The sequence below is a fragment of the Urocitellus parryii genome, chromosome 5, assembly GCF_045843805.1.
Source record: "Urocitellus parryii isolate mUroPar1 chromosome 5, mUroPar1.hap1, whole genome shotgun sequence".
NCBI classification, from domain to species: domain Eukaryota; kingdom Metazoa; phylum Chordata; class Mammalia; order Rodentia; family Sciuridae; genus Urocitellus; species Urocitellus parryii.
This window is the reverse complement of record NC_135535.1, coordinates 157,972,154-157,999,982: the sequence shown is the minus strand read 5'-3', so window position 1 is coordinate 157,999,982 and position 27,829 is coordinate 157,972,154. Positions and strand designations below refer to the sequence as shown.

The following is a 27,829-nucleotide window of genomic DNA, read 5'->3' as shown; positions in this document are numbered from 1 at the left end:
CCAGCCTTCGCGGTGCGCAGGCGCTAGCTCTCTCCTTGTCAGTCGGCGCCGCGTGCAGGCGGTTGACTGTGGCGGTGGCGGTCAATTGTCTCCGGCACCATGAGCGGTTTCAGCAGCGAGGAGCGCGCCGCGCCTTTTACCCTCGAGTACCGAGTCTTCCTCAGTGAGTGTTGGCGGCCTGCGCCGCCTCCCTGCCCTCGGCCGCCCATTCATTCCCGGCCTCGCTGCGGCCCGCGCTCGGCCCCTGGTCTGCGGCGCGGGCCAGGCTCCTCGGGCGCGTCCCCACGTCTTGGCGAGAGGGACAAGATTCGCCTTCTGGCCATCCTCCTCTGACGGAGGAGGCTTCCCGTTTCACCTGCTCGGCGGGACCCACATCCGGGCCCGGCTAGTTTTGCAGGTTCGGGCTCCGGCAGGGTCAGCTGGGAAAGAATCCACTGAGTCACCCTAGCAAGGTGCCTGGAGGTAAAACAATCCCCGTAAGAGGATTGCGGGGACCGAGGGCGGTGACCGCCCGAAGACCTTTATCCCTCCGCCCTAGCCCAGATTGTAGGCGCTGAGCCGGGTCAAGTAGTCGTCCTCGTTTACGGACTAGGAGACTGAGACCCCGGTCACGCACGACCCATCCTCGGAGGTCGCGCTCCTGGCTCTCGCACCGCGTGTTTTCCCGTAGCGCTGATGCTAGGAATGCTCCTTCTGAAACAGAAAGAGTGCAGCTCCAGCTAGACAGGTGACGTCAATCTGGGGAACACGAGTGAGCAAGTGCCAAGTTTATACTCGGGCGGGGGTCGGCATCCTAGGATACCCATCCCAAGTCCTGCACTGAGAAGCGAGCAGGTTGCCTGGGCGCACCACCTTATTCCTTGCTGGTACAGGAAAGCTACCCGGATTTATCTTGATTTTTACCCTCCCACCCTCAGATACTAGGAATAGATAAATGGCTTTAACGGAGGCGTCAGAAAACTGTCACCAAAGTCGCTTCTATTTTAACCTCTTTTCAGTTTTATGTAAAGAAAATGGGCAGGTGCAGAGAGCTCTTGAGTTAGTGCATGAAGGGCAGGGAAGGGAGTACTGAAAGAATGAACAAAGCACCTGGCAAAACGTAGCCTGGTTTGAAAGGAAAAGGAAAGTGAGCCCTAAAGTTTACATGTCTAGTTGAAGATTAAACCATCAGATAAAATCCCGGAAGGGTGGGACTCCCCATTTTATTCAATGTCAGAGTTAAGCAGCCAGGACAGTGCAGGAATTTTTGGCTAATAGTTCACTGAGAAGTGTTGGCTTCAGAATTTCCCTATAGAATAGGCTTAGAGAAGTGGCTGGTTTCTAGGTGAGGGGATCAACTGAGAATTTTATCTTCAGACTACATAGGCAGAACAGACAACAGTGTTTTTACTTAGGTTGTGTATTGATAGTGAGTGAGTGGTTGTTAAGGTAGTTCACCCTGACTAAAGTAAACTATAAAATGGAGCTCTCTAGAATTTAAGAAATATTTTTTTTTTTTTTTTTGGTACCAGGGATTGAACCCAGAGGCACTTAACCACTGAGCCACATCCCAGCGCTTTTGGTGTTTTATTTAGAGACAGGTTATAACACTGAATTCCTTAGGGCCTGTGAGTTGCTGATGCTGGCTTTGAACTGGCAATCCTCCTGCTTCAGCCTCCTGAGCTGCTGGTATTTATAGGTTTGTTCCACCATGCCTGGCTAGAACTATGTAATTAATTTCACGTGCTTTTTGTAAATTAGATATCTTAGCTTCTTTCCTTAATATGGAAAGTAAAGGTTTTTACCTTTACGTTACATTTGTTAAAACTTCTAAGTGTTCTGGGTATTGTGGTGCCTACCAAGTAATCTCAGTGATTTGGGAGCCTGAGGCAGGAAGATTGCAAGTTTGAGGTGAGCCTCAGCAATTTAGCAAGACCCTAAGCAACTTAGTTAGACCCTATCTCAAACAAACAAAAAACAAACAAACAAAAAAAAAAAACCACAACAACAAAAAACAGGGCTGGAAATGGGTTATAGCTCAGTGGTAAAGTGCCCCTTGTTCAATCCCCAGTACAAAAAAACAAAACATAACACTGTTAAGGGTCTGAAAGGCTGTGAAGTCACAATTGACTCTGAAGAGACCCCTACAGGATTCTGGACAGTCACAAGTTTTTCTGTTCCACTTTGTTTTTTAAACTTGATGAGATTCAGTGTGGATGGACTGTTAGGTCTTCTAAGAACAGAATAGTGAAAAGGGTGTATGTGTGGTTATTTGTTTGCTTTCGGTGCTTGAAGGTCCTTACACACAGCTAGGCTAGGCAAGTCCTCTACCATTGAGATACATCCTCAGTCCTGGGGACATTTTAAAAAATGACTTTTGGATAGTTGAGTCTCTAGAGTATAGAAATTACCTGCAAAGAGTTGTTGCAACTTGATTAGTCTTAAAAGCCATTATTTAAGATAGCCATCTTAAAACATCACTTAAAGCAACATGATTTATAATTTAGCATCTAAGCGCCCTTCTCCAGGTTTTTTTAATAAAAGTTATGTATACATTTGAGTGATACAAGATGAGTCAAAAAAAATTGATCATGTTTTGTATACTAAGCAGTGCTAGGTTTAGGGGATGCAAGGCAGTTCCTGTTCTTGTAATAGGTGTTCCTGCCTGTTACATGCCTACAGAGTGCATTGGGTAAAAATAGTCTGGGAGGAAGCTCAAGAAAAATGAAATATACAACCAGATTATTTTGTTTGGATGTGGGAATAAAATTTTGATATTCAAAAATATGTACTTCAGTCCTTAATATAAGCAACTCCAGAGGCTGAGACGGGAAGATCACTTCCAGGCCAGCCTGAACTACGTATTGAGACATTGTTTCAAAATAAAAAAAGGGCTGGGTTCAATCTCCAGTACCAGAAAATAAAATAAAAACAAAAATGTGTACTTCATGCATTTGGCAATATAACCACAGTAATAACCTTTTAAATTTATTTTGCAGAAAATGAAAAAGGACAATATATATCTCCATTTCATGATATTCCAATTTATGCAGATAAGGTAAGGTATCCCTGTCATTTGAACATGGTCTTTTACTCAGATAGCTATTTCTACATATGGATTGTTTCTAACAAATGTTTAAAATGTCTTGTTGTGCTTAGTTAAAAGTTTATTGACTAGGAGCTGGGGCTGTAGCTCAGTGTTAGAGTGCCTGCCTTATACTTGTGAGGCACTGGGTTTGATCCTCATAACCACATAAAAATAGATATTGTGTCCATTTACAACTAAAAAAATTTTTTTAAAAAAGTTTATTGACTAAAAATAAAAAATAAGTCTGTCCTACCACTGTACTATCCCCAACTCTTTTTCTTTTTTAAAATCTTTTTTGTAGTTGTAGATGGGTAGAGTACCTTTATTTAATTAATTTATTTGTAAGGGGTTCTGAGGATCAAACCCGGTGCCTTACGCACTCTAGGCAAGCACTCCTCCAGCAAGCTACAGCCCCAGCTCTGATTTCATTTTTGACAGTTTCACTAACTTGTTCAGGTTGACCTTGAACTTCTGAGCCTCCTGAGGTTTCAGCCTTCCAAATATCTGGGATCACAAGTGTGTGCCACCGTGCCTGGCAAGAAATCGGTCTTAAAACCAGATTATTCAGTTAAAGAAGCAACTACATGTTGGGAAAGATTAGAGGAATAGAGGCAGAATTTTTTAGGGTGCTTTATTAAATAAAAAAATCACATTGGTCTTTGTGTGTTTAGATCTAAAATCTTAGTACTTCATTACTCTAGCACAAAATCTTCACTATAATGTTTGTTTATTTTGGTACCAGGAATTGAACCCAGAGGCACTTAACCACTGAGCCACATCCCCAGCCATTTTTTATATATTTTATTTTAGAGACAGGGTCTCACTGAGTTAACACCTCACTAAGTTGGGGAGGCTGGCTTTGAACTAAAAATCCTTATGCCTCACTAGTGATCTGTTCTTATATGTACCCAATGAGCTGGAGATATAGTAGATTGGTATGTTTACCATAAATTAATAAGAATCTTTACTTTTCTAGGAAAAATATTTACAACTAGATATATATTAAAAACTTTAGGGCTGGGGTTGTGGCTCAGCGGTAGAGCGCTCGCCCTAGGTTCGATCCTCAGCACCACATAAAAATAAACGAAATTAAAGTGTTGTGTACAACTAAAAAATAAATATTAAAAAAAAAAAAACTTTATAATCCTTGGGTAGTAGGATTAACCAGTGACTTTGTTTTTGTGGGGTTAGGGATAGAACCCAGGGCCTTACTTACACATTCTAGGCAAGTGATTACCACTGAGCTGTATCCTCAGTGCATATTTTCACAACTTTAGTTATGTTAAAAAGTGGGGGGATATAGCTCAATTGGTAGAGTGCTTGCCTTGCATGCTTAAGGCATTGGGTTCAATCCCCAGCAACACACACGCCAAAAAAACCTAGGTTTTTTTGTTTTTAGCCTCCTTTGCAGTGGGAGGAGTTTGTACTGTGTCCAGGAACTTGACACAGGACATATATCTGGTTTTATACATTTTTTTCTTCAAGAAAGAAGTTTGAGTTATAAAAGCCACATAGGCTACTGACCTTCCTTGGCTTAGTATTGATCCATACTACATGTGAATGTCACATTGCGATGCATGTGTAGAATAATAGTAGATGAAATTTTTTCCTTGTGTGTGGTCAATCTTACTATTTTCTGGGCTTGACTCTTAGGAATAGACAAATATATTATTCTGTTCTTCTGCCAGGAAGTTTGCTTAAGTTCCCTGTTGACACTTAGGCACTGGCAGAAAATCCATTTCATGTGTTGCTTCAGAGGAGCCTGCCTGAACTAGGCCCCAGTTGGAGATGATAGAGCCCAGAGCCCCAAGAAAGTTATGTGCCATAGTTATACAGGAGGGTCTCCTAATTGGCATGTGTTTTCCTGTAGAAGACTCAAAATTTTATCTATTCAGAAACTCGGTTTGTTGCATCTGATTTTCTGAGAGCTGATGAATTACTGATTCCTCCCCACCTCTTGAATTGGTCTCATTTGGTCGGTTTAACCTATCCATTTGTTGAATAATAGTATTTACATCCTATGTAAAGAACTTCATGGTAACGACTCCGACCATTGTGAATAATGAAGAGGTACCTTTGCATGCAGGTGAGCTCAGAAAGGAAACGACTTTACACATAATTGATTTTTGGTGTTCATAAATAATTACACAGTGTTCTAGCCAAGAACAGAATGATCATAGAAGTCATAGTACCTGCTCTTATTGCTGCTTCAAATATTCCAAGATAGGAAACTGAGATGACCTTTTGGGGTTGTACAAAACATCTTTACTCAGATACCCTGTGACACTGAAGTCTTGAATGGGGTTGCTTGTATCTGTGGTATGGTTACTCAGGAAGCCTCTACCCTCTGCCACCCTGTGCTGGCTCAGACGTGTGAGCTCTGGATTTCTGCAGTTGTCCAGAACCTAAGGACCTTGTTGCTTCTGATTCCTCCTTGAGAAGCTGGACGAAGCTCTTTTGTTTTGTTTTCAGGGAAGTTGTTGAAAACACAAACATAGGTGTGGGCAATGCGGGTTAATTTTGGATTATTACCTACCCCCCAAAGTTTCCTTTCTGTTTTCCTTTTTCTTTCTTTCCTCTCCAATTCCAATGTGATTAAGTTTACATGATATATTTTTTGCGTGTGTGGTCATAATCTTTATCTCTAGTATGGTAAGTCTTTGAGGTAATGAGGGAATGTCACTAACAGTAAAGATGTACCTTTAACATAAAATGTCCAAAGGCTTGTATATTGTACTGCACATCAGGATCTTTCAATGTGGGTAACATCCAATTTGGTTATGCCATTAGGTTGTCAAGTTAGCCAGGCCTGGAAGTTATGACTCAGGTGTTTTATGTCCAAATGTAGTGGGTAGAGTAGGTGAAGGCAAGGAGTTGCTGGATTTTTTTTTTTTTTTTTTTTTTTTTTGTACGAACTCCCTTTGCTCTGCCTTTGTTTGGGGATCAAATATAAAAGTACCCGAGACTGGGGTTGTGGCTCAGTGGTAGAGCACTTGCCTAGCATATGCAAGGCACTGGTTCAATTCTCAGCACCTCATATACATAAATAAAATAAAGGTTCATTGACAACTAAAAAATCAAAATATATATACACACATATACCTGTGGCTCAGGAATATCTTCTAAGAACTTCTAAGATACCAGGAATTTAAAAATCCCAGGACATGGTAAATAATATGAACACTGAGTAGATAGATACAAAGTGCTCATATATCATGACTTGATATTATAATTTTAGAAGTGTGGTGTTTTCCTAGTCCATGGACCTTAAATGTTCATGTTAAAAACTAGTTCTGACTATGTAGCATCTTTGTTTTTCCTGAACTTGTTGGGAACATATAGTAGTTTGTGTAAATATGGAACTGTCTCTTATTCCCCTCCAAAAAGGTCAAGCTTCTAATCAAATAGGTTGATGTTTTAGAAACTTTTATTTTCTGCAGTTTTGGGGTAGTTGTGCATTTTTCTTGGGAAAGGTTCTAGTTAGTCATTGCAAATGATAAAAATGTTGATAACTAGAAATGTAGGCTCTTTTTATTAAAAAAAATCAAGCAGGGGCTGGGGATGTGGCTCAAGCGGTAGCGCGCTCGCCTGGCATGCGTGCGGCCCGGGTTCGATCCTCAGCACCACATACCAACAAAGATGTTGTGTCCGCCGAGAACTAAAAAATAAATATTAAAAAAAAAAAATTCTCTCTCTCTCTCACTCTCTCTCCTCTCTCACTCTCTCTTGAAAAAAAAATATGCATAACACAAAATTTGCTTTAAAAAAAAAATCAAGCAAGAGGAGAAAATAAATTACCGTTAGAATATCTGTTTTCAAAATTTAGTAATTCTGAAGTTATCTGAAGGGGAAAAGTAGGTGTTTATTCTTAGTTGGAGGATTAAGTTACCACTCTGTGTTGGTACATATAGCAGGGTGTATTTCTAACTATCAGGGTTGTTTGACTGCCTTAAGCAAGAAATCTTTGTAATTGCACAATAACAAAGTTCAGGTTGAGCATCTGAAACTTTTTTTTTTTTTAGTTGTTGATGGACCTTTATTTATCGATTTTATTTTTATGTGGTGCTGAGAATCAAACCCAGTGTGTCACACATGAGAGGCAAAAGCTCTGCCACTGAGCCACAATCCCAGCCCAGAATTTGAAACTTTGAATGCTCAAAATGTTTCCTGTTCAGAGCAATGGAATTGGATTAGGGATACTCAACTAGTAGAGTCTATGTAACTGTTCCAGAATCCCAACACCTGAAATCAAATGCTTTTGGTCCCAAGCATTTTGGATAAGGGTACTTGGCCAGTATTACTGAAAGTCTTGTGTATGTATGTGTTGTTTTTTTTTTTTTTTTTTTTTTACTTTAATAGGTTAAATCATCTTCCTCTGGACTGTTAACACAATCTTTTTGTTTTCTAGTTGGACACATTATCTTTATTTTATATATTTTTATGTGGTGCTGAGGATCGAACCCAGGGCCTCGCACGAGCTAGGTGAGCGCTCTACCGTTGAGCCACAATCCCAGCCCTGTTAACACAATCTTTGAGCAAAAAATTTTTGTGTGTATGGGGGAGGGCGGGGGTTGACATGTTTTCCTTTGCTCTTACAATTCTAAATAGGGCACAATAGTATAAACTTTGTTCATCATATTTCTTTCCATTAGCTTGTAAAATAGACTATCATTTGTCAATTAAATAATTTAGGAATCCATTTATTTTTAACAACTGGAGAGAATATCCTTCTATAATCATAAAACCAATTTTGATGCCTAAACTGAAAAGTCACTGTTAAGAGCCATTGTTGCTCAGTGATCACTGAAAAAGGTAAAATATTCTTGGAATGATGAAAAACCTGATGCACCTTTTCAAAACCATTATGGGGCTGGATCATTTTCTTATTACCTATGTGAACTCTTTTTAATTGTTGATGAACCTTTGTTTTATTTATTTATATCTGGTATTGAGATTTGAACTCAGTGCCTCACACTTGCTAGGCAAGCACTCTACCACTTATCTACAGCCCCAGCCCCTATGTGAGCTCTCTGATAGGGATTTTGTACATCTGAAATTCAAAAAAAGTATAAAGCTACTCATTTGGTATTAGCTTCTTTATATCGAATCTCTAGATGGTTTTAGAAAAATATTCTTTCTATAACCACCACTGTCTTACTTCTACTGAAAACATTAAAAAATGAGTGGTGGGGGGCTGGGGTTGTCACTCAGTGATAGAGTGCTTGCCCAGCATGTGTCTCAGAACCACATATAAATAAGTAAAATAAAGGTACATTGACAAGTAAAAAAGTACTTAAAAAAAAATCAGAGTGGTGGGATCAGAGGGTGATTTTTGTGTTTCTTTTCAGATCTGGCCTTTACTTTTCAGATCTGGCCTTTACTTGATTTCTGTCTGAAGTTTTCTAGAGAAATAAATCATAAGTCAACTTGAAAATGCTTATTTCAGCTACTTGTATAAATCTATGATATAGCGTGTCATGTTCACTAGGCTTTAGATCTAGTGTTGTAAATAGATCACAAGTCATGAGGGATGCAGCACTCCTGGGTTCAATCCTCAGTATCAAAAAACAAAAATAAAAAAATAACCGCTACTTAGTTGAACTTTCATGTGGTAATAGCTCCCCCTTGTGAATCTTTAAGATATTGCTCATGAAAACTTTTAAATCCCTGACATAGTTTACAGATCTTTCCTTTTCATAGCTAAGATGTGATACTAGATAAATGTAGTTCTTAAACTTACAGTGGACAAAGTGAAATTTAATCAGAGGTTAGTCCTGAGGCTTCCTACCCATGAACAATTGTTACATTTTCTAAACCATCTAGTTATTACTTAATAGGGATATAGGAAAAGAGTGGTTCATTCAGTCCCAGATTTAAGTGAAATCTCTATTTTATTGGCTTTATATGGTATTCCTTAGGCATTAGGAGGCTTGGCAGAATGTACACATGTGTAGCTTTTCTGCTTGTTTAAAAACAACAGCAAGGTGATTTCTGACTTGATACCTTTGACTTATTCCCCGATAGTTTATCAGCCTTGTCTTTTCATGCAAAATAGCAGAGGGGTACTTCTAAAAAGTTGTGTAAGTAATTTTCATTTCATTTTATTCATTCATAGGTTGAGCCCAGGTTTTCATGTATGCAAGACAGATGTTGGGCTACTACTGAGCTACAGCACCAGCCCTATTTATTTATTTTTAGTTGAATATCACCATGTTGCCCAAATTGGTCTCAAAACTCTGGGGTACAAATGAGATCCTCTTAGCTCACTCTTCTGAATAGCTAGGTCTGTCACTCAGCTCTAATTTTCTTTTTCCCTTTGGTGGGGCTGGGAATTGAACCCAGGGCCTTCCACATGCTAGGCAAGTGTTATACAGCTGAGCTACTCATAGCCCCTTAAAGGTAGATGTTTGTGGGGGGTTGGGGAGTACTTGAAATTGAACCTAGGGGTGCTCTACCATTGAGCTACATCTCCAGCCTATTTCATTTTTGATCTTGAGATAGTCTACACAAAATTGCAGAGGTGATCTTGAACTCATGGTTCTCCTGCCTCAGCCTCCCAAATTGCTGGGATTATAGGTGTGCACCACCACACCCAGTTTAAAGATACATTTTTGATAAAAGAATGATTGCAGATTAAGCTTCATCTGTGTCCTTCTAGGGGCTGCAAACAGAAAAACTCACTACAAGTTTTATTTCTTGGTAAAAATCATAGTCTGGAGGCTGGAGGTATAGCTCAGTGGCAGAGCTTTTGCCTAGCATATGTGAGGCACTAGTTCGATCCTCAACATCACCTAAAAAAAAAATAATAAAAATATTATATGTCCCTCTACAATTGAAAAAAAAATTTGTAAATTTTATAAATCATAGCAGACTAAGTGGTAGAGTGTTTGCCTAGCACACTTGAGGCACTGGGTTCAATCCTCACAGCACATAAAAATGAAATAAAGATATTGTGTCTACCTATAATAAAGTAAATAGTCTGTTTAAAGCTCAGTTTTAGTTAAACAAAAAAATATGGACTTGCCATTGGTTTTCTAAATATCTTTTTTTAGTTATCAATGGACCTTTATTTTATTTATTTATATGTGGTGCTAAGAATCGAACCCAGTGCCTCACATGGGCTAGGCAAGCGCTCTACCACTGAGTTACAACTCCAGCCTCTGCCAAGTCCATATTTAACTTGGTATGCAAAATGAGATGAAAAAGTATGCATGCTCCCGAAAATCATCTACTTTACAGTAAACAATTTAAGCCGGTGGGGGGTGGGGGGTGGGGGTGGGGGGGCAGTAAATACATACACACACAACTTAAGACTTGATTTTGAAAAGCAATCAAATTTGGAGAATAATGTAGGTAATCTCGCTGTATAATTTTGTTAAAGTATGATCAAGTAAGTAGGCTGATTTAGGGGTTTCTCTCTCCCACCCTGTACTGGGGATTAAGTCCAGGGAAGTTCTCTCATCCCCCATTTTTTTTTTTTTTTTTTTTTTTTAAAGATAAAGTCTTCTAACAATTTAACTTTGGAAGAAACACACATGCTTCCGGTAATAAGAGACAAATTAATTTGCTCCTGTGGTCATCTTATCTTTGCTTTGTTTTTCTAGGATATCTTTCACATGGTTGTTGAAGTTCCACGCTGGTCTAATGCAAAAATGGAGGTAACATTTCACCTTCAATATCAGACTTAGGATATTAGATATTAGATATTATTAGGATTAGGTATTACTAAGGGTGAAACATCTGTACTCTTCTCTGTGCTCACACTAAACTTAGCCGTTTACTATTTGTAAATATGCTCCAGACTTTCCTTCCCCACAACTTTGCTTCTGATGTTCTCAAACTTTTTTTTCTTGTATTCTTTTTTCTGGTACTAAGGAATGAACCTGGGGTACTCTCCACCAAGCTGTACCCTCAGCACTTTTTCTTTTTCATTTTGAGACAGGGTCTCACCGAGTTGCCCAGGCTGGTCTTGAATCCATAGTCTTCTGCCACAGCCTTCCAATTGGTAGACTTACAGACATGTGCCTCCACACCAACTTCCTCCTTGACTCCTCTTTAGCCATCCCAGCTACAAGTAATCTCGCTGGAATTTCTGTTGCATTTTGTTAATTTCTTCTGATGACTCTAACATGGTTGCCTTTTTGTTATTGTAGAATTTTTTGAACATGTAATATACATTCATACCTTTTTTTTTTTTTTTCTGGTACCAGGTATTGAACCCAAGGGCACTTAACCACTGAGCCATGTATCCAGCCCTTTTTATTTTTTATTTTTAATACAGGGTCTTGCTAAGTTGCTGAGACTTACTTTGAACTTGAGATCCTCCTGACTCGGCCTCCTGAGCCATGGGGATTCCAGGCATGTGCACTGCACCCAGCACACTCAGATATTTTAATAATTTTAAATGCTTTAAAAGAAAGATGAAATTGGATTATATTTGTTTTGCCCTTTTAATAAAAATCTTGGTATTTTTTTCAAGTGTTTCCAGCTAATTTTAGTTGTTGCTGTCTAGAATTAGTAATTGATAATTGCCTAATTAAGCTTTCCACTTAAGGGCTAATTGTGAAAACATGTTAGTCCAAATTATAAAAATGTTAGGGATAAAATTAATTGTTAAAAGTGGAATTAGGAGACAACATGCCATAATTCATTTCCTCAGATATCTATTTGAATCTTTCAGATTGCTACAAAGGACCCTTTAAACCCAATTAAGCAAGATGTGAAAAAAGGGAAACTCCGTTATGTTGCGAATTTGTTCCCCTACAAGGGGTATATCTGGAACTATGGTGCCATCCCTCAGGTATGTTTGCATGTACTTCCTGAAAATATTCTCTTTTAACTTACTAAAAATTAACTTAAGTGTTTAGTTAAAATATATATATTAAACACCTTCAGAAAATGTAGACTTAAAAAACTTAGGGGTGGGCTGGGGATGTGGCTCAAGCGGTAGCGCACTCGCCTGGCATGTGTGCGGCCCGGGTTCGATCCTCAGCACCACATACCAACAAAGATGTTGTGTCCGCTGAAAACTAAAAAATAAATATTAAAATTAAAAAAAAAAACTTAGGGGTAATTAATACATTTTAATACTTCCTTAAATACCCTTTTTTCATAATTAGCTGAAATTTAAATACAACATTTAAACTCAGATTTGAAAGTTTATTCTTTTCCAAAATATTTTGTTTTTTTTTAATGGACTGGTTATAAGATATATGCATTCTTTCTTTCTAGATTAAGTGGCATGTCTACTAATAGAGACTTCTTTTGGGGGGGGAATGTTACTGAGGATCAAACTCGAGGCCTCATGCGTACAAGGCAGACACTCTACCACTGAGCTGTATCCCCAGCCCAAGTCTACAGCTAGTAAAGAGAGAACATAAGATGGTGGTTAAAAGCACTGATTTTTGGTTCTGGACTTATCTCCCTTTCTTTCTCCCTGAGATATTAATAATATTCAGTTTTTGAAGTTATTGGCAGAGATAAAGCATATAGTACCTCACATGCAGTTCTCATAGCCATTGACTTTTAGGTTTAGGGTCCCGATTCCTCCTTTGGGTCAAGCTCTTTGTGGTAAAGTAATGATGGGAGTCCTGTTTTCTTAAGCAGTTAGCCCTTCTAGAAGGGTATATTTTGCATCATTTACTAATTTATCTCTACCAAAATGCCAGTACTCAGCAGATTCTTATTTAATATTTGAATGAAGAGTCACTATTATGAGTCTATTATGAGTAAACAACATTTATTTAATTCTGGTTTAGCTAGGCTAATGCTGTGGCACTTAATAACTGTTCAGTTTAGTTTTTCCTCTTGATAAGTGGTTTATTTCTATTCACCATTAAGTCTATAAAATGAAATCTACTGTGAAACAATTTTAAGTTACTAAAGGAACATAAGTCAAACTCATCTAGCTTATTGGGTAATCACAAAGTTGTCTGCCCTAACTATAGTGCCTTACCTTGTACTTCAGTTCATTTAGTGTTAGCATTTAAGTGTGGTACCTTTAGGAAAACATTGCTGAAATGCTTTGTTGGATATGGTCAACTTTATTTATCCCTCTTCATTTTTATCTTTTTGCTTGCACGTCAGCTGAATAGGCAAACAAATCCAAGTCATAAATATGCTCTGATAGAGGAAGAAAAGAAAAACAGCAGTTGCATTTCAAACCTAACTTCCTGACAAGCACAGGTTTCAGTTCTTTTGTGTGGTGCTCTGTAAGGGTCCTGGCTTGCCTTTTAGCAAGGAAAGCAAGCCAGGAATTTAAGCTTCAGAAAATCCTGATGAAACTTTTTAGTTGTGGTTCCTGGTCAGCAATGATGCTTTTAACATAAGAATGTATCATTTCTGTTTTCATATTGCTGCCTACCCACATCTGTTTTAGTGTCTTAGTGTCTTATTTAGATGCTTAAAGTGAATAAAGAATTTTAAAAATGAGAAAAAAATAGTTGAAGATGTGTGTTTTTGCAGAAAGAGTTATGGGATGTTATGTGTTAATGTCAACATAATCCACTTTATCAGCAACATATACAAGAATGATATACCCTAATCCTTGTTTTTTAGACTTGGGAAGACCCAGGACACAGTGATAAACATACTGGCTGTTGTGGTGACAATGACCCAATTGATGTTTGTGAAATTGGAAGCAAGGTAATGAAATTGGACATTTTATTCTACTGTGTTAAGATGAAATTAATGAAATATATCAAAATTCGTGCTTTAAAAAATATTGTGAATACAGTATATGACTATTAGTGAAATAGTGATGTTGCTTTGGCAATTGGTTTCTCTTTCCTTCCAAGCATTTATACATTGCCATTTGTACATTTAAACCTAATCTGGGAAAAAATTGTATTTATGTGTATATGACTGAATGTACATGTAGAAGAAGGGGATATTCTGCAGTGTCCTGGGAGATGGACAGCTAGCCAATAGGTGAAGGCACCAAGAGGCACATTTTATCTCAGTACAAAGCAAACTGAACCTAATGATTTGAAGAGATTGGTGAAATGACTCCAGCCAAATGGACCACATAAGCTTATGATAGTGATTCTTCTATTAAGTAGGGTTGCTCTAAAATTCTGATTACAGTTACTTCTTTCTTTCTTTTTTTAAATTGGTACTGGAGATTGAAAATAGGGGTCCTTCACCACTAAGCTACATTCCCTGCCTTTTATTTTGTATTTTGAGACAGGCTTGCGAAGTTGCCTAGGGCCTTACCAAATTGCTGAGGCTGACCTCGGACTTGTGATCCTCCTGCCTCAGTCTTAGTAAAGCACATTAAGAGATGTTTCTGAAGCTAAGTGTAGTGTTACATGCCTGTAATCCCAGCAATTCTGAAGGCAAAGGCAGGAAAATCACAGGTTCAAGACCAGCCTTGGCAATTTAGCAAGACCTTATCTCAAAATATTTTTCAAAAGGGGAAATAAAATAGCTCAGTGGTAGAGACTTGCCTAGCATGTAAGAGGCCCTTGGTTCAAACCCCACTACTTCAAAAAGGAGGAAAAAAAAAAAGCCAATCTAAGTCTGCTACAATGATACATGCATGTAATCCTAGCTACAAAGGAGGCTAAGGCAGGAGGATCACAAATTCAAGGCCAGCCTGGAAACACATAGCAAGACCCTGTCTCAAAAAAAAGGAAAATTGTTTCTGAAACAAATTATGGTGAACTTATTCTTCAGCACAAAGACAATATGAAAAGTATTATTAATTACTCTGAATTATAGGTCAGAAGAAAACCAGTTACATAAGAGAACAGGACTTACAGGTCCTGTTTTCAACCTTAATAAGACTGATAAAGCATTTATATTTTTTAAAAATTTGCTTCAAGCTGGCAAGGTGGCGCACCCCTATAATCCCAGTAACTCGGGAGGCTGAGACAGGAGGATCACAAGTTCAAGACCAGCCTTAACAACTTAGCAAGACCCTTTCTCAAAGTAAAAATTAAGATGGCTAGGGATATAGTTCTGTGGTAAAATACCTCTGGCTTTAATCCCTAGTGCTTAAATAAATAATTTAAAAAGTTTACTTCAAGGAACAATCTTCAAGTAAATTTGCAGAAATTTGACACCTTTCTTATTTCCTATTACTCCCAAGTAAAACTTTGTTTCAAACTTCCATTCTGTAATTCTGTCCTGACCGTGATTATTGCCCCTCAGGTATGTGCAAGAGGTGAAATAATCAGGGTGAAAGTTCTGGGCATATTGGCTATGATTGATGAAGGAGAAACTGACTGGAAAGTCATTGCCATTAACGTGGATGATCCTGATGCAGCGAATTATAATGGTAAGAAAATTAAGTCTTTCTAACTTTCTTAGGCAAGACCAAACTTTACCCATAATTATAATTGGAATTGTAAACCCCTGACTCAACATTGTTAAAGAATGGAGGAACAAAGCATTGTTATTTGTACAACTAAACTTGGGACAATTAACTAAAAAGTAAGCTTCTCTTTTGTTCTGTGAAAGAAAAAAAATCTGTTTGGGTTTATTGGATTTTCTTTTAATGTATTTAGTAAGTTGTGTGATCATCACCACTGTCTAATTCCAGATAATTTCCTTTGCCCTAAAAGGACATTCTGTATTGTTGACATTATCTTTTTGTGTGTTAGAAGGTGAGTATTGGAGATTGAACCCAACAGTGCTTTACCTCTGAGCTACATTCCCAACCTCATTTTTTTTTTGAGATAGGCTTTTGCTGAATTGCTGAGACTGGCCTCAAATTTGCCATCCTCCTGCTTCAGCTTTTGGAGTTGCTGGGATTACAAGCATTGACTACCATACCGGACTGATTTTATCGTTTTTTGTTTTTTTTTTTTAATATTTTCTTAGTTGTAGTTGGACACAATACCTTTATTTTTATTTGTTTTTATTTTTATGTGGTGCTGAGGATTGAACCCAGCACCTCACTCATGCTAGGCGAATGCTCTACCACTGAGCCACAACCTCATCCCCTGATCTTATAAGTGTACAATTCATTGGTATTTAACACATTCACTAGGTTGTGCAACCACCACCATGAGGTCCCTCCTCCCAGGTCCTAGCAACCACAGGTCTACTTTTGTCTCTAGAGATTTCATGCACATGGGCCTGTATGGTGCGCAGTCTCGCCTGGCTGCTTTCACTTCACGTTTTCTAGGTTCTTTCATGTTGCCTGTATCAGTACTCACTCCTTTTTATGGCTGAATTTTGTTCCATTGTGTGCATGTTAACATTTTGTTTGTGTCCACCAGGTGTAGACATTTGGGTTCTAGTGATTATAAACAATGCCATGATCCTGTATGTGTTTTTGTGTGGACATATTTTTAATCAAAACAGTGGTACTGTTTCTTGTTCTGTGGCTGGTCCTTTCATTTTCTTAACAGTATACTTTGAGGTACTCGAGTTTTAAATTTTGATGGAAGTCCAGTTTTTCCTTTTAATCATCTGTTTATTTTTATGTGGTGCTGAGGATCGAACCCAGTGCCTCATATGTGTTAGGGGAGTGTTCTATCACAGAGCCACAACCCCAGCCCTTTTCTTGTGTTTTTGGTGTTGTGTCTAAGAAACCATTGCCTGATCCAAGGTCATAAAGGTTTGAGCTTATATTTTCTTCCATGAGTTTATAAATTTAGCTTTTACATTGTAGTCTTTGATTTATTTTGAGTTAACTTTTCCATAGGCGTGGAAAAACAGACTTGTATAACATGCAGCCTTTTGTGTCTAGCTGCTTTCACTCACTGTCCATTTTCTAGCTCATTCACGTGTGTAGGATGTATCAGTAATTAACCTTGCTTCTACTTCTAACCGTTTATCTGGTTATTGAATTAGTCTTATAAGTCAAATGGGTCTCACTGGGGAAGTGTCAGCAGGGCTGTGTTCCTCTGCGGGCCCTCAGGAAGATCCATTTTTTTCTCGCTGCAAACTTGAGTTCCTTGTCACAGCTCCTCTGACTCATCTTCCTTCTTTATGTGTAAGGACCTCTGTGATTACATCAGGCCCACCCAGATGACCAGGGGTAATATCCCAGTGTTAAGGTCAGATGATGAACAACCTAATTCCATCTGCTCCATTTTCCCCCCTTGCTATGAAACAGCACTTTCACAGACTGGGAATTGAGAAATGGGTGTCTGTCTACCACAGCAGTAAAATTATTTTGTATGGCCCTGTACGGTAGATACATAATAATGTGCATTTGCCTAACCCATAGATTTTCATAGTGGCAGAATAACGCCCCCTCTAGAAATGCCCAACTCTTAACCCTGAAACCTGGGAAGATGTCACCTGTGGCCAGTGGGCTTTCTGACACGATTAACATTAAGGACCTGGGATGGGGGAAGTATCCTGGAGTAAGTATCCAAGTGGGCCTAATCCATCACACACGTCCTTTCCCAGCTGTGTTGAAAGAGCAATGTGATGGCAAGAGAAAGCTCAGGGAGGTGCCACATTGCTGGCTTGAAAATGCTGGAGGTGAGGAGGGGGCAGTCTATGAAAGCTGATAAATGCAAGGAAACAGATTCTCTCCCAGAGTCCTTAGAAGGGTGCACAGCTGGGCTGGGTTGTGGCTTAGTGGTAGAGTGCTTGCCTAGCATGTGTGAGGCACTACCACATACAATAAACAAATAAAATAAAGATATTAAAAAAGGTCACAGCCCTGCAGACACCTAGTGGCACCGTGGAACTTCCGACCCACAGGACTGTTAGATAATAAACATGTTATTTTAAGGTACCAAGCTTGTGATTTTATTGTTTTTTTTACAGAATAGATTAGCTAATATACAGTATGGGAGTGAACCTTAGTAGGTGTAAATTTTTTAAAGAATCATTTACAAGGTCAATTCCAGGATGAAATGTAGATTATAATGAAAGAATCTTACTTTATTACAAATGTATGAAAGAACCTCCCTGACCTTAGTTGCTTTAGGGATGAGTGAAATTAGTAAGACCAAAGGCAGAAAGAGCTGCACATAGCATTGGACTGCAGTTGGTAAAGTTGTTTCTGTTGGATCGCTGCTTCACAGGCCTAGACACTAAACACATACTGGATCTGAGCAATTAAATAAATGGATGGAAGATGGTGAACCAGGCTTCTCCGTGTTGCAGTGGGGGGTTATAGATAAGCAAGGAGATGTGGCTAGAATTGTATGTGTAGTAATGGATTAGAGTTGGAGATACCAGTATGAACCCAAATTTATCCCAATGTAGAAACAGATGGAGACATAGAGAAATAACTTTTAGAGCATAGCAATGGTGCACACCTGCAATCGCAGTGACTCTAGTGACTGAGGCAGGAAGTTTGCAAGGTCAAGGCCAATCTCAGCAACTTAGTGAGACCCTGTCTCAAAAAATAAAAAGATCTGGGGATGTAGCTCAGTGATAAAGCACCCCTGGGTTCAATCCCCAGTACCAAAAGAAAAGTTTTTAAATATATGTATGTACATGACTTGGTATACACATATCTGTTTCTTTATCAGCTGGGAGGGCTTAGGAGAACTTTTCAGTGATGATGAGCTCCCCTGGCACCCAGATTCTACAATGAAGAGGATCTAAGATCCTGGGAGAAATGGCAGATTCTATGACTACAGCAGGGAATGAAAAGATGACCCCAAGTATCTTATAGTATGAAGAAGTAAAGAACTGCCCCCTAAAACATAATGGGAGGTCTGTCAAAATAAATATTTGATGTTTTTGTTGAATGCATAAATAATAATTCATCTTGCAAATTCCTTATACTCTATAGATATAAATGATGTCAAACGGCTGAAACCCGGCTACCTAGAAGCTACTGTGGACTGGTTTAGAAGGTACAAGGTTCCTGATGGAAAACCAGAAAATGAATTTGCTTTCAATGCTGAATTTAAAGATAAGGTGATATGTCATTCATAACTGTAGCTTTAGGCCTGTTTGTATTGAGACTTATAATTTAATCATATAATTCTCATTTAAAAATTAAACAAAAGACTAAAGACTTTGTCTTATTAACCTTTGTTTAAATGTTCTCTTTATTTTTTAACATAAGAAGTGATTCAAGGGCTGGGGATGTGGCTCAAGCGGTAGCGCGCTCGCCTCGCATGCATGCGGCCCGGGTTCGATCCTCAGCACCACATACCAACAAAGATGTTGTGTCCGCCGAGAACTAAATAAAATAAATATTAAAAATTCTCTCTCTCTCTCTCTCTCTCTCCTCTCTCACTCTCTCTTTAAAAAAAAAAAAGAAAAAAAAGAAGTGATTCAAAATAAAGTATCAGGGTTTGGGAAATGTCTATCGTATTTCTTAGTAATAAACAATTTTTAAATAGTGTCAGCATGATTTTTTAAAATAAAAACCTCACATCATGCTGGGCATGGTGGCAAACGCCTCTAATCCCAGTGACTTGAGAGACTAAGATAGGAGGATTACAACTTCAAGGCCAGCCTTGGTAACCTAGCGAGGCCCTCAGCAGCTTAGTGAGATCCTGTCTCAAAATAAAAAGTAAAAGGGACTGGGGATGTGGCTCAATGGTTAAGCAATCCTGGCTTAAATCCCTAATTATGAAAAAAAAAAAAAAAACTTCACCTCATAGTGGTCGCACCCCACTTCTTTACTGAATTTGACAAAATCTGTGACAATTATGCGTGGACATATGGTGGGGGGGGGACACTTCTACACTGTAACTAATTAATCTCTCTTTAAATTATAGGACTTTGCAGTTGATATTATTAAAAGCACTCATGACTATTGGAAAGCATTAGTGACTAAGAAAACGGATGGAAAAGGAATCAGTTGGTAAGTGTTCCCCTTTCTGCATGTTCAATACAGAGCAAGCCAGTTTGTGCCCAAGGTTTCAGTAACCGTAAGACACTGTACTATTACATTCACTTGGTAAAGAACTAGTTTTGTCAGTGCTCAAGTGAATGCGGAAGAACTAGTTTTGTCAGTGCTCAAGTGAATGCGGACACTCTGAACAAGTACAATCTAAAACATAGAGGACAGTGAGGTCTGAGCTGTGTGAGGGAAAGGCTGCCAGGGCATTCAGAATATAAAAGATAAGTGCAGGGTTAGTATCCTCTGTAAAAACTTAAGGTGCATCACAACTACACCAGCGTCTACTGTGTACACCAAATTTATCATCACTAATAGTAGCTAATGTTTATGAAGCAGTTAATATCTGCTGAGCCTGTAATGGGTGTGGGGTAATTGAATATAATATAATCACAGTTGCTTCAGAATAAGTGTCAGAGCAAGAATTCATACTCTTGTCTGGCCCCCGAACCTGCGTTCTTAACAGTACAGTGGACTTCCTCAAGAGGCTACCCACTGTGATCACTTACCTATTGTTCTAAAAATACTAATCAATGAAATAGATAATGGAATGAGGTGTAGGAATATTGGAAAGGGCAGAGCAAGTGTTGCAGATGATATTGTATATCCAGATGTATGTAGTAGCTCAGTGGTAAGAGTACCCCTGGATTTAATCCTTAATACCTACCCCCTACCGCCACCCCACTCCATGCACAAATAAAAAAAAATATATACCAAGGTTAAATAGTAAATCTTTAAGACCCAAGAAAGGGAAACTTTAAGATTCTGTTGAATATATAAGATGTTAAATAGAAAGATAATGTCACACACCTGTAATCCCCACGGTTTAGGAGGCTGAGACAGAATGATCGTGTATTCAAAGCCAGCCTCAGCAATGGCAAGGCACTAGGCAACTCAGTGAGACCCTGTCTCTAAATAAAATACAAAAATAGGACTGGGGATGGGGCTCAGTGGTTGAGTGCCCCTGAGTTCAATCCCTGGTACCCAAAGCAGGGGAAAAGAATGACATTCAATTTCTTCTAGAAACAATTTACATGTGAGAATAACCAAGAATTCAGGAAAAAGGAAAAACAAAGGTAGTAGAGGTGTAAAGGAGTGTTAATTATAATAGTAGGTTCATGTTGTTTACAGTTCATAATACAGAATATATTTTGAAGGCTGTGGTTATGACTCAGTGGTAGAGCATTTGCCTTGTATGTGTGAAGCACTGGGTTCAATCCTCAGCACCACATAAAAATAGATTAAAAAATGTTAAAAAATATATTTTTTGAATTAATGATTTTTAAACCAACTGGCTATTAAGGAAGAAAAGAAGACTAGATTTCTATTTCCTTGTAATCCTTAAACCAAGCATGCATACTGGCAACCACCATCGTGATCCAGGTGTTTTATTTTTAAAATATGCTATAACTAGGCAGGTGCTTGGTGTATGTTCTGTGGACAACATCCCAGCACCAATTTTCTTACATCCAGCCTATTTTATACTCTTAATTGGATTTTTTCTGCCAGCATTTGAATTTACAACCCCTGTCTTACCATCAGTATTTAATTCCAGATAGAAAAATTTATTATTAGGCCTGGGGATGTGGCTCAAGTGGTAGCGTGCTCACCTAACATGCATGAGGCACTGGGTTTGATTCTCAGCACCATGTAAAAATAAAATAAAGATATTGTGTTCACTTAAAACTAAAAAATATTTTTAAAAAAAAGAAAAAAATTATTATTAAAAATTTCTGGGCTGGAGTTGTGGCTCAGCAGGAGAGCACCTGCCTAGCACGTACAAGGCCCTGAGTTCAATCTTCAGCACCACATAAAAATAAACAAATAAAGGTATTGTGTCCAGCTACAACTAAAAAATAAATATTAAAAAAATTCTTTAAGGGCTGGGAATGTGGCTCAAGTGGTAGCGCGCTCGCCTGGCATGCGTGCGGCCCGGGTTCCATCCTCAGCACCACATACAAACAAAGATGTTGTGTCCGCCGATAACTAAAAAATAAATATTAAAATTCTCTCTCTCTCTCTCTCTCTCTCTCTCTCTCTCTCTCTCTCTCTCTCTCTCTCTCTCTCTCTCTCTCCCCTCTCTCTCACTCTCTTTAAAAAAAAAAATTCTTTAAAAAAAAAAGCAGATATTTTCCTTGTAGTAGGCATGACCTTTCTAAACACAACACTCATTTTAAAAAGTTTTATAAATGGTATTATTTTTTATGTATCAGAAGACGTTTCCTACTTATCTTTTTTAAACAATACATAACAAAGGCCTGATTCCTTAACTTATTAACTTCAATAAGCTATTTATAAGAAAAAAGATGAAGGGGAAAAGGTAGAACAATAGTTTGTTTATAAGAAGATATAGTCTTATTCATTGTTTAAAATGTAGTTAAATGCATGATTTTTTTTTTGTAGTACCACAGTGAATGTATCTTATAGATGTGGCCTTAGAATTTTCTTTTAAGTATAAGAAAATCCTTCTGTATAAAAATAATTCTCCTAAGAATCTTCTATATCAGGATAATATCCTATAAACTGAAAATATCATAATTCCATAAACAGAGGAAAATCCGAGAAAAGTTAACACGTTTGTGTGAAAATGAACAGTCAGAGCTTGGTGGTGCACGCTTGTAGTTTCAGCACCTCTGGAGGCTGAGGCAGGAGGATTACAAGTTCAGGGTCAGCCTCAGTTATTAAGGCCCTAAGCAACTTAGTGAGACCCTGTCTCAAAATAAAAAGGACTGGGAATTTAGATCAGTGGTAACAGGTAATTGCAGATATTTCATTTCTCATTTTAATATTTTTTGTTATGCACACATTATGTTATATTAATGCTATAATAAGAATTTAACTATAGATAAGCAAAAAGACCGTTAATCACCCAGAATCATACTTTCCAGATACCTCTATTAATATTTGAAGGGGTTTTCCTCTAGTCCTTTATATAAGTACATAATACTTTTAAAAATAGTTATAATTATATTGCATGCACAATTAATTTCATGCTTTTTAAATTTAACACCATACTATAAGCATTTTCCCATTATAATATGGTGTAACATTCTGTTTCTGTATAATATTCTATCTCGTGGTTAAACCATTTTCATTATCCCTTATTGTTGGACATTTTGGTTACTTCCAATTTTTCACTGGTTCACCATTCACAGTATGGGAACATCTTTAGAGATTCAGTCTTGTATTGGGCTCTCAGAGTGGAAATTTCTCTATCAAAGCTTATGAACTTTACAAAGATTTTGATTACATTTTAATGAGTTATTTTTCAGAAATGTAGAGTTCAGGTATTACTCTTACCAGGAGTGTCTTGTTTCAGATGTCCCATAAGCCCTTATAGGAACAGGGGTACATTTTTGTTTCGTTTTCTTCAACTAGGAAAGACGTTTCTCATTTCAGTTGGTATTTCTCAGCTATTTCAGTGAGAACTGAAAGTATCCAGTCTCAGATTCTTAAATCTAAACTATAGATATTTGAGTAAAATTAACCACAAGAAAAATTCACCTTGACAAAATAATTAGTGTTTAATATAGGTGAGAGAGCTTTCAACCAACCAAACTTGAATGTCAATAAGGTCTAAATCTTCAACTTATTTTTTAACTCTTTTAAGAGGATTTTTTGTTGTTGTTATTTTGTCTTCTGACTACTTTTGTTTTACTCATAGCATGAATACAACAGTGTCTGAGAGCCCCTTCAAGTGTGATCCTGATGCTGCCAAAGCCATTGTGGATGCTGTATGTAAAAGTTTTCTTTAAAAAGAGGATGGGAGCTGGGTTGTGGCTCAGTGGTAGAGTGCTCGCCTAGCATGTGCAAGGCCCTGGGTTCAATCCTCAGCACCATATAAAAATAAATAAAATAAAAGCATACTGTCCATCTACAATTACAAAAAAATAAAAAATAAAAGATGAGTGATAAATGATATGTTGCCAAATAGGGGGAAAAAAGTGCTTCTTTCACAGATAATTTGAGTACCTCCTATATTGTGTGAAGTCTTGAAATGAGAACCCATAAACACAGGTAAACATTTGACCAAGGGGAGAAGCTGAGGAATGATCCTACTGAACTGTAACTTGGACAGGCAGCAAAGTAGTATAATTCATAAAAATCAAAATGACTGCAGAATGTGCTAGGTAACCCAAGTGCCTGTTACCTGTCATAAGCCATTTTTCACAAGAGAACCAATAAGCCATTTTTCACAAGATAACCAATATGGATTTACTTGTCTTCATTTTGGCAAGGACTGAGGAAGTTACTTAATTTTAGGTACCACTGCAGATTGTAATACTAGAAAAGAATGTCATGGGAGATACTAAACCAACTATCAAAACAGTCGTTTTGTTTTTGTATTATTTTTAATTTTGTGGCTTAGACTTTTAAAAAAAAGACTGAACCAGATCATCTTCAATTATTATCACTTACAGTATTTAATAAAAAGGCAAACTGCCAGGTATAGTGGCATATGAGGCAGGAGGATGGCAAGTTCCAGGCCAATCTAGGCAACTTGTGAGACTTTTCCTCAAAATAAAAATAAAAAGGGCTGGAGATACAGCTTGGGAGTAGAGCACATTCCTCGCATGGTCAATAAGTAATGGAACTCTAACTTAGCTGCCTTGCAGCATTGGGAAAAGGGACAACAATATGAGCCTGTTACAGGTTTACTATGAATCCTGACAACATTGAGATAAATAAGAAAAACTGGGATGGAAAACCCATTGATCAATTATTATAACTTGACTTTTCCAACACTGCTTACGTTTTATGTGTGTGTATATATAAAATTATTCTATATGCATAAAAGATAAGTCAAGAGTCTTGAATATGTTAGTGTCTCTTAGCAGAAGAGTAAAACTTGCACTATTCCTGTATATTATCAACTATTTTTAGAACCTAAAAATTAGGGTAGCCTTTTATCAAGATTCTTTCAAATTTTGCAGTATACTTTTAGTTGTTTCCCCCCATCAGACTAATGCATTTTAATATTTATTTTAGTTACCACCACCATGTGAATCTGCCTGCACAATACCAACAGATGGTAAGATCTACATTCCAGTAGAATCATTAAAAATTGGGTATATGTATGTAAAATTATATATTTTATTTTCCACTGACATGTATATATGGAGCACAGAATGATGTTTTGATGTTATAATATAGGATAATTAGATCATGCTTAAGTCTGTCACCTCACATACTTTTTTTTTTTTTTTATTGGTCGTTCATAACATTACATAGTTCTTAATACATCATATTACACGGTTTGATTCAAGTGGATTATGAACTCCCGCTTTTACCCCGTATACAAATTGCTGTATCACATCAGTTACCCTTCCATTGATTGACATATTGCCTTTCTAGTGTCTGATGTATTCTGCTGTCTGTCCTATTGTCTGCTATCCCCCCTCCCCTCCCCTCCCCTCCCCTCCCCTCCCCTTTTCTCTCTCTACCCCTTCTACTGTAAATCATTTCTTCCATTTGTATTCTCTTGTCTTACCCCTCCTTTCCTCTTATATGACATTTTGTATAACCCTGAGGATCGCCTTCCATTTCCATGCAATTTCCCTTCTCACTCCCTTTCCCTCCCACCTCTCATCCCTGTTTACTGTAAATATTCTTCTCAAGCTCTTCGTCCCTACCCTGTCCTTGTTTACACCCCTTATATCAAAGGAGTCATTTGGTATTTGTTTTTTAAAGATTGACTAGCTTCACTTAGCATAATCTGCTCTAATGCCATCCATTTCCCTCCAAATTCTATGATTTTGTCATTTTTTAATGCAGAGTAATACTCCATAGTGTATAAATGCCACATTTTTTTTTATCCATTCATCTATTGAAGGGCATCTAGGCTGGTTCCACAGTCTTGCTATCGTGAATTGAGCTGCTATGAACATCGATGTAGCAGTGTCCCTGTAGCATGCTCTTGTTAGGGCTTTAGGGAATAGACCGAGAAGGGGATCACATACTTTTTTCATGAGGTGAAAACATTTAAAATATACTGTTTGATCTATTTTTAGTGTACAGTGGGGTTGGGGCTGTAGCTTGGTGTAGATCTTAGCCTGCTCAAGGCCCTGAGTTTAATCCCTAGCATGTAAGGAAGGAAGGGCCATTATGTAGTACAGCTGCCATTCTGTGCAGCACATCCCTACCTTATTCTTCCTGTCTAGCTGCAACTTTGTACCCTTGGATCAACATCTCCCTTTCCCTATCCTCCCTCTCCCACTCTCTGGCCCTTGGTAACTACCATTCCACTCTGAGCTTCTATGAACTCAACTTTTTTTCGATCCTACACATAAATGAGATCATGTTGTATTTGTGTTTTCTGTGCCTTGCTTACTTCACTTGGCATTATGTGCACCAGGTCATCCATGTTATATATAAATACATTTTTAGTATACCACATAACATATGGAGAGAAGGAAAAGAGAAACATTTTTAGAGTTCCTTAGCATATGTGAAGACGGATGGGCTGCTACATAGCACCTTTAGTGCCACTCTGTATCACACTGGCTTCTGAACTGTGACCCAGTGTTCCTCGAGATCCATGTACATGCCTCATGGGCAATGTGGGAGGGACCTTGAGTTGGCTGGGCTCCACGTTCCCATCTGGTAACAGGCTGCTTCATCTGGAAAATGGTTCTCTCCCTGTTTAGCTCTTAGAAACCTGTTTTTTCTGTTAAGAAAATGGTTCTGCCACTTTAAAACAAATTTGAGAATCACACTGTACAATTAACATCAAGAGTAAGGAAGGCTGGGCCTGGGATTGTGGCTTAGTGGTAGAGCGCTCGCCTAGCTCGGGCGGGACCCGAGTTCTATCCTCAGCACCACATAAAAGTAAAGGCATTGTGTTGTGTCCATCTACAACAACAACAAAAAAAAAAAACTTCAAAAAAAAAAAAAAAAGTAAGGAAGCCTAGGTTGGGTATGGTAGCGCATTCCTATAATCCCAGTGGCTGAGGAGGCTGAGGCAGGAAGATCACTATATTTATGTTGAGATAATCTGTAGTGGGATCCATTAAATCAAGTATAGTATTGTTGTATATTGTGTATAATTTTGATTCTCAGTAGCAATTCTGATCTGTTTTTCTTTTCTCTGAATACAGTGGATAAGTGGTTCCATCACCAGAAAAACTGATGGGATTTCTCTGGAATATAAGCTGATACTGCTGCATCCTACTCATCTGGAACTATTAGATGCAAAAGTAGTGGCTTTTCAAAGCTTTAAATTTATAGAACTCATCTAATTAAAGCAAATTCTTCTGTGACCAGTCTAATATATTCGGAATGTTACCTATCCAAAAGCATTTTTCGTATTTCAAGTAAGATAACTTTAGTACATGCTTAAATGTCAAAGCAGTTGTGGTTGGAAGTCATTTGTGAAGAGATGGGCAAGATGAACACATTGGATGTGTATGTTTACCATGTGTTAGAAAATAAAATTATTTTGCTGAAACTTGGTTCAAGATGTTTTCATTTTATTCTGAAGTCAATGTCACAAACAGGTGTGGTTACTTTTTGGTGTTTGTTTTCTGTCAATGACCTTATAATTGAATTGTGTGACTTTTTTTTTTTTTAATCTTTGTTTTATTTTTATGTGGTACTAAGGATCAAGCCTGGTTCCTCACGCATGCTAGGTGAGCACTGTTCCTCTGAGCCACAACCCCAGCCCTGAAATTTTGTGATTTGTGATTATTAATGAGTGAGTGCTCATTTTTGGGAACCTGACAGTGAAGTTGCTTGTGCTTATGTTGGTCTTGATGCTGTACTCTGTTACCTAATTCCTGGCTTCCCATGCCCCCCGAGTAGTGGGGATTGAACCCAGGAATGCTTTACCTCTAAGCTACATTCCCAGCCCTTTTATTTTTTTTATTTTGAGACAGGGTCTTGCTAAGTTGCTGTGGTTAGCCTGAAACTGATCCTCCTGCTTCAACCTCCTGAGTCACTGGAGTTATAGGCATGTGCTGCCACGCCTGGCTCATGTTTAGTCTTATAAG

General features: G+C 38.2%; 1 protein-coding gene across 1 annotated transcript; it reads left to right on the top strand.

The window, feature by feature from the left end:
* On the top strand, positions 1–27,282 carry Ppa1 (inorganic pyrophosphatase 1). Its single transcript, XM_026405795.2, has 11 exons — positions 1–163; positions 2,979–3,037; positions 10,672–10,725; positions 11,748–11,867; positions 13,625–13,711; positions 15,221–15,347; positions 18,780–18,907; positions 19,720–19,805; positions 23,506–23,575; positions 24,831–24,873; positions 26,939–27,282. Exons 1-11 carry the CDS (start codon positions 100–102, stop codon positions 26,968–26,970), a joined length of 870 nt encoding a protein of 289 aa, XP_026261580.1. The 5' UTR covers positions 1–99; the 3' UTR covers positions 26,971–27,282.
* The last annotated feature ends 547 nt before the right edge of the window (positions 27,283–27,829 follow it).

What these genes read in the sequence shown, in the direction of transcription:
- Ppa1 (XM_026405795.2), top strand. Translation starts at nt 100, where the DNA reads ATGAGCGGTTTCAGCAGCGAGGAGCGCGCCGCGCCTTTTACCCTCGAG. An exon ending in TTCCAATTTATGCAGATAAG is followed by an intron (nt 3,038 to 10,671) that starts GTAAGGTATCCC and finishes TTGTTTTTCTAG; the next exon opens with GATATCTTTCACATGGTTGT. An exon ending in GATGGAAAAGGAATCAGTTG is followed by an intron (nt 19,806 to 23,505) that starts GTAAGTGTTCCC and finishes TTTTACTCATAG; the next exon opens with CATGAATACAACAGTGTCTG.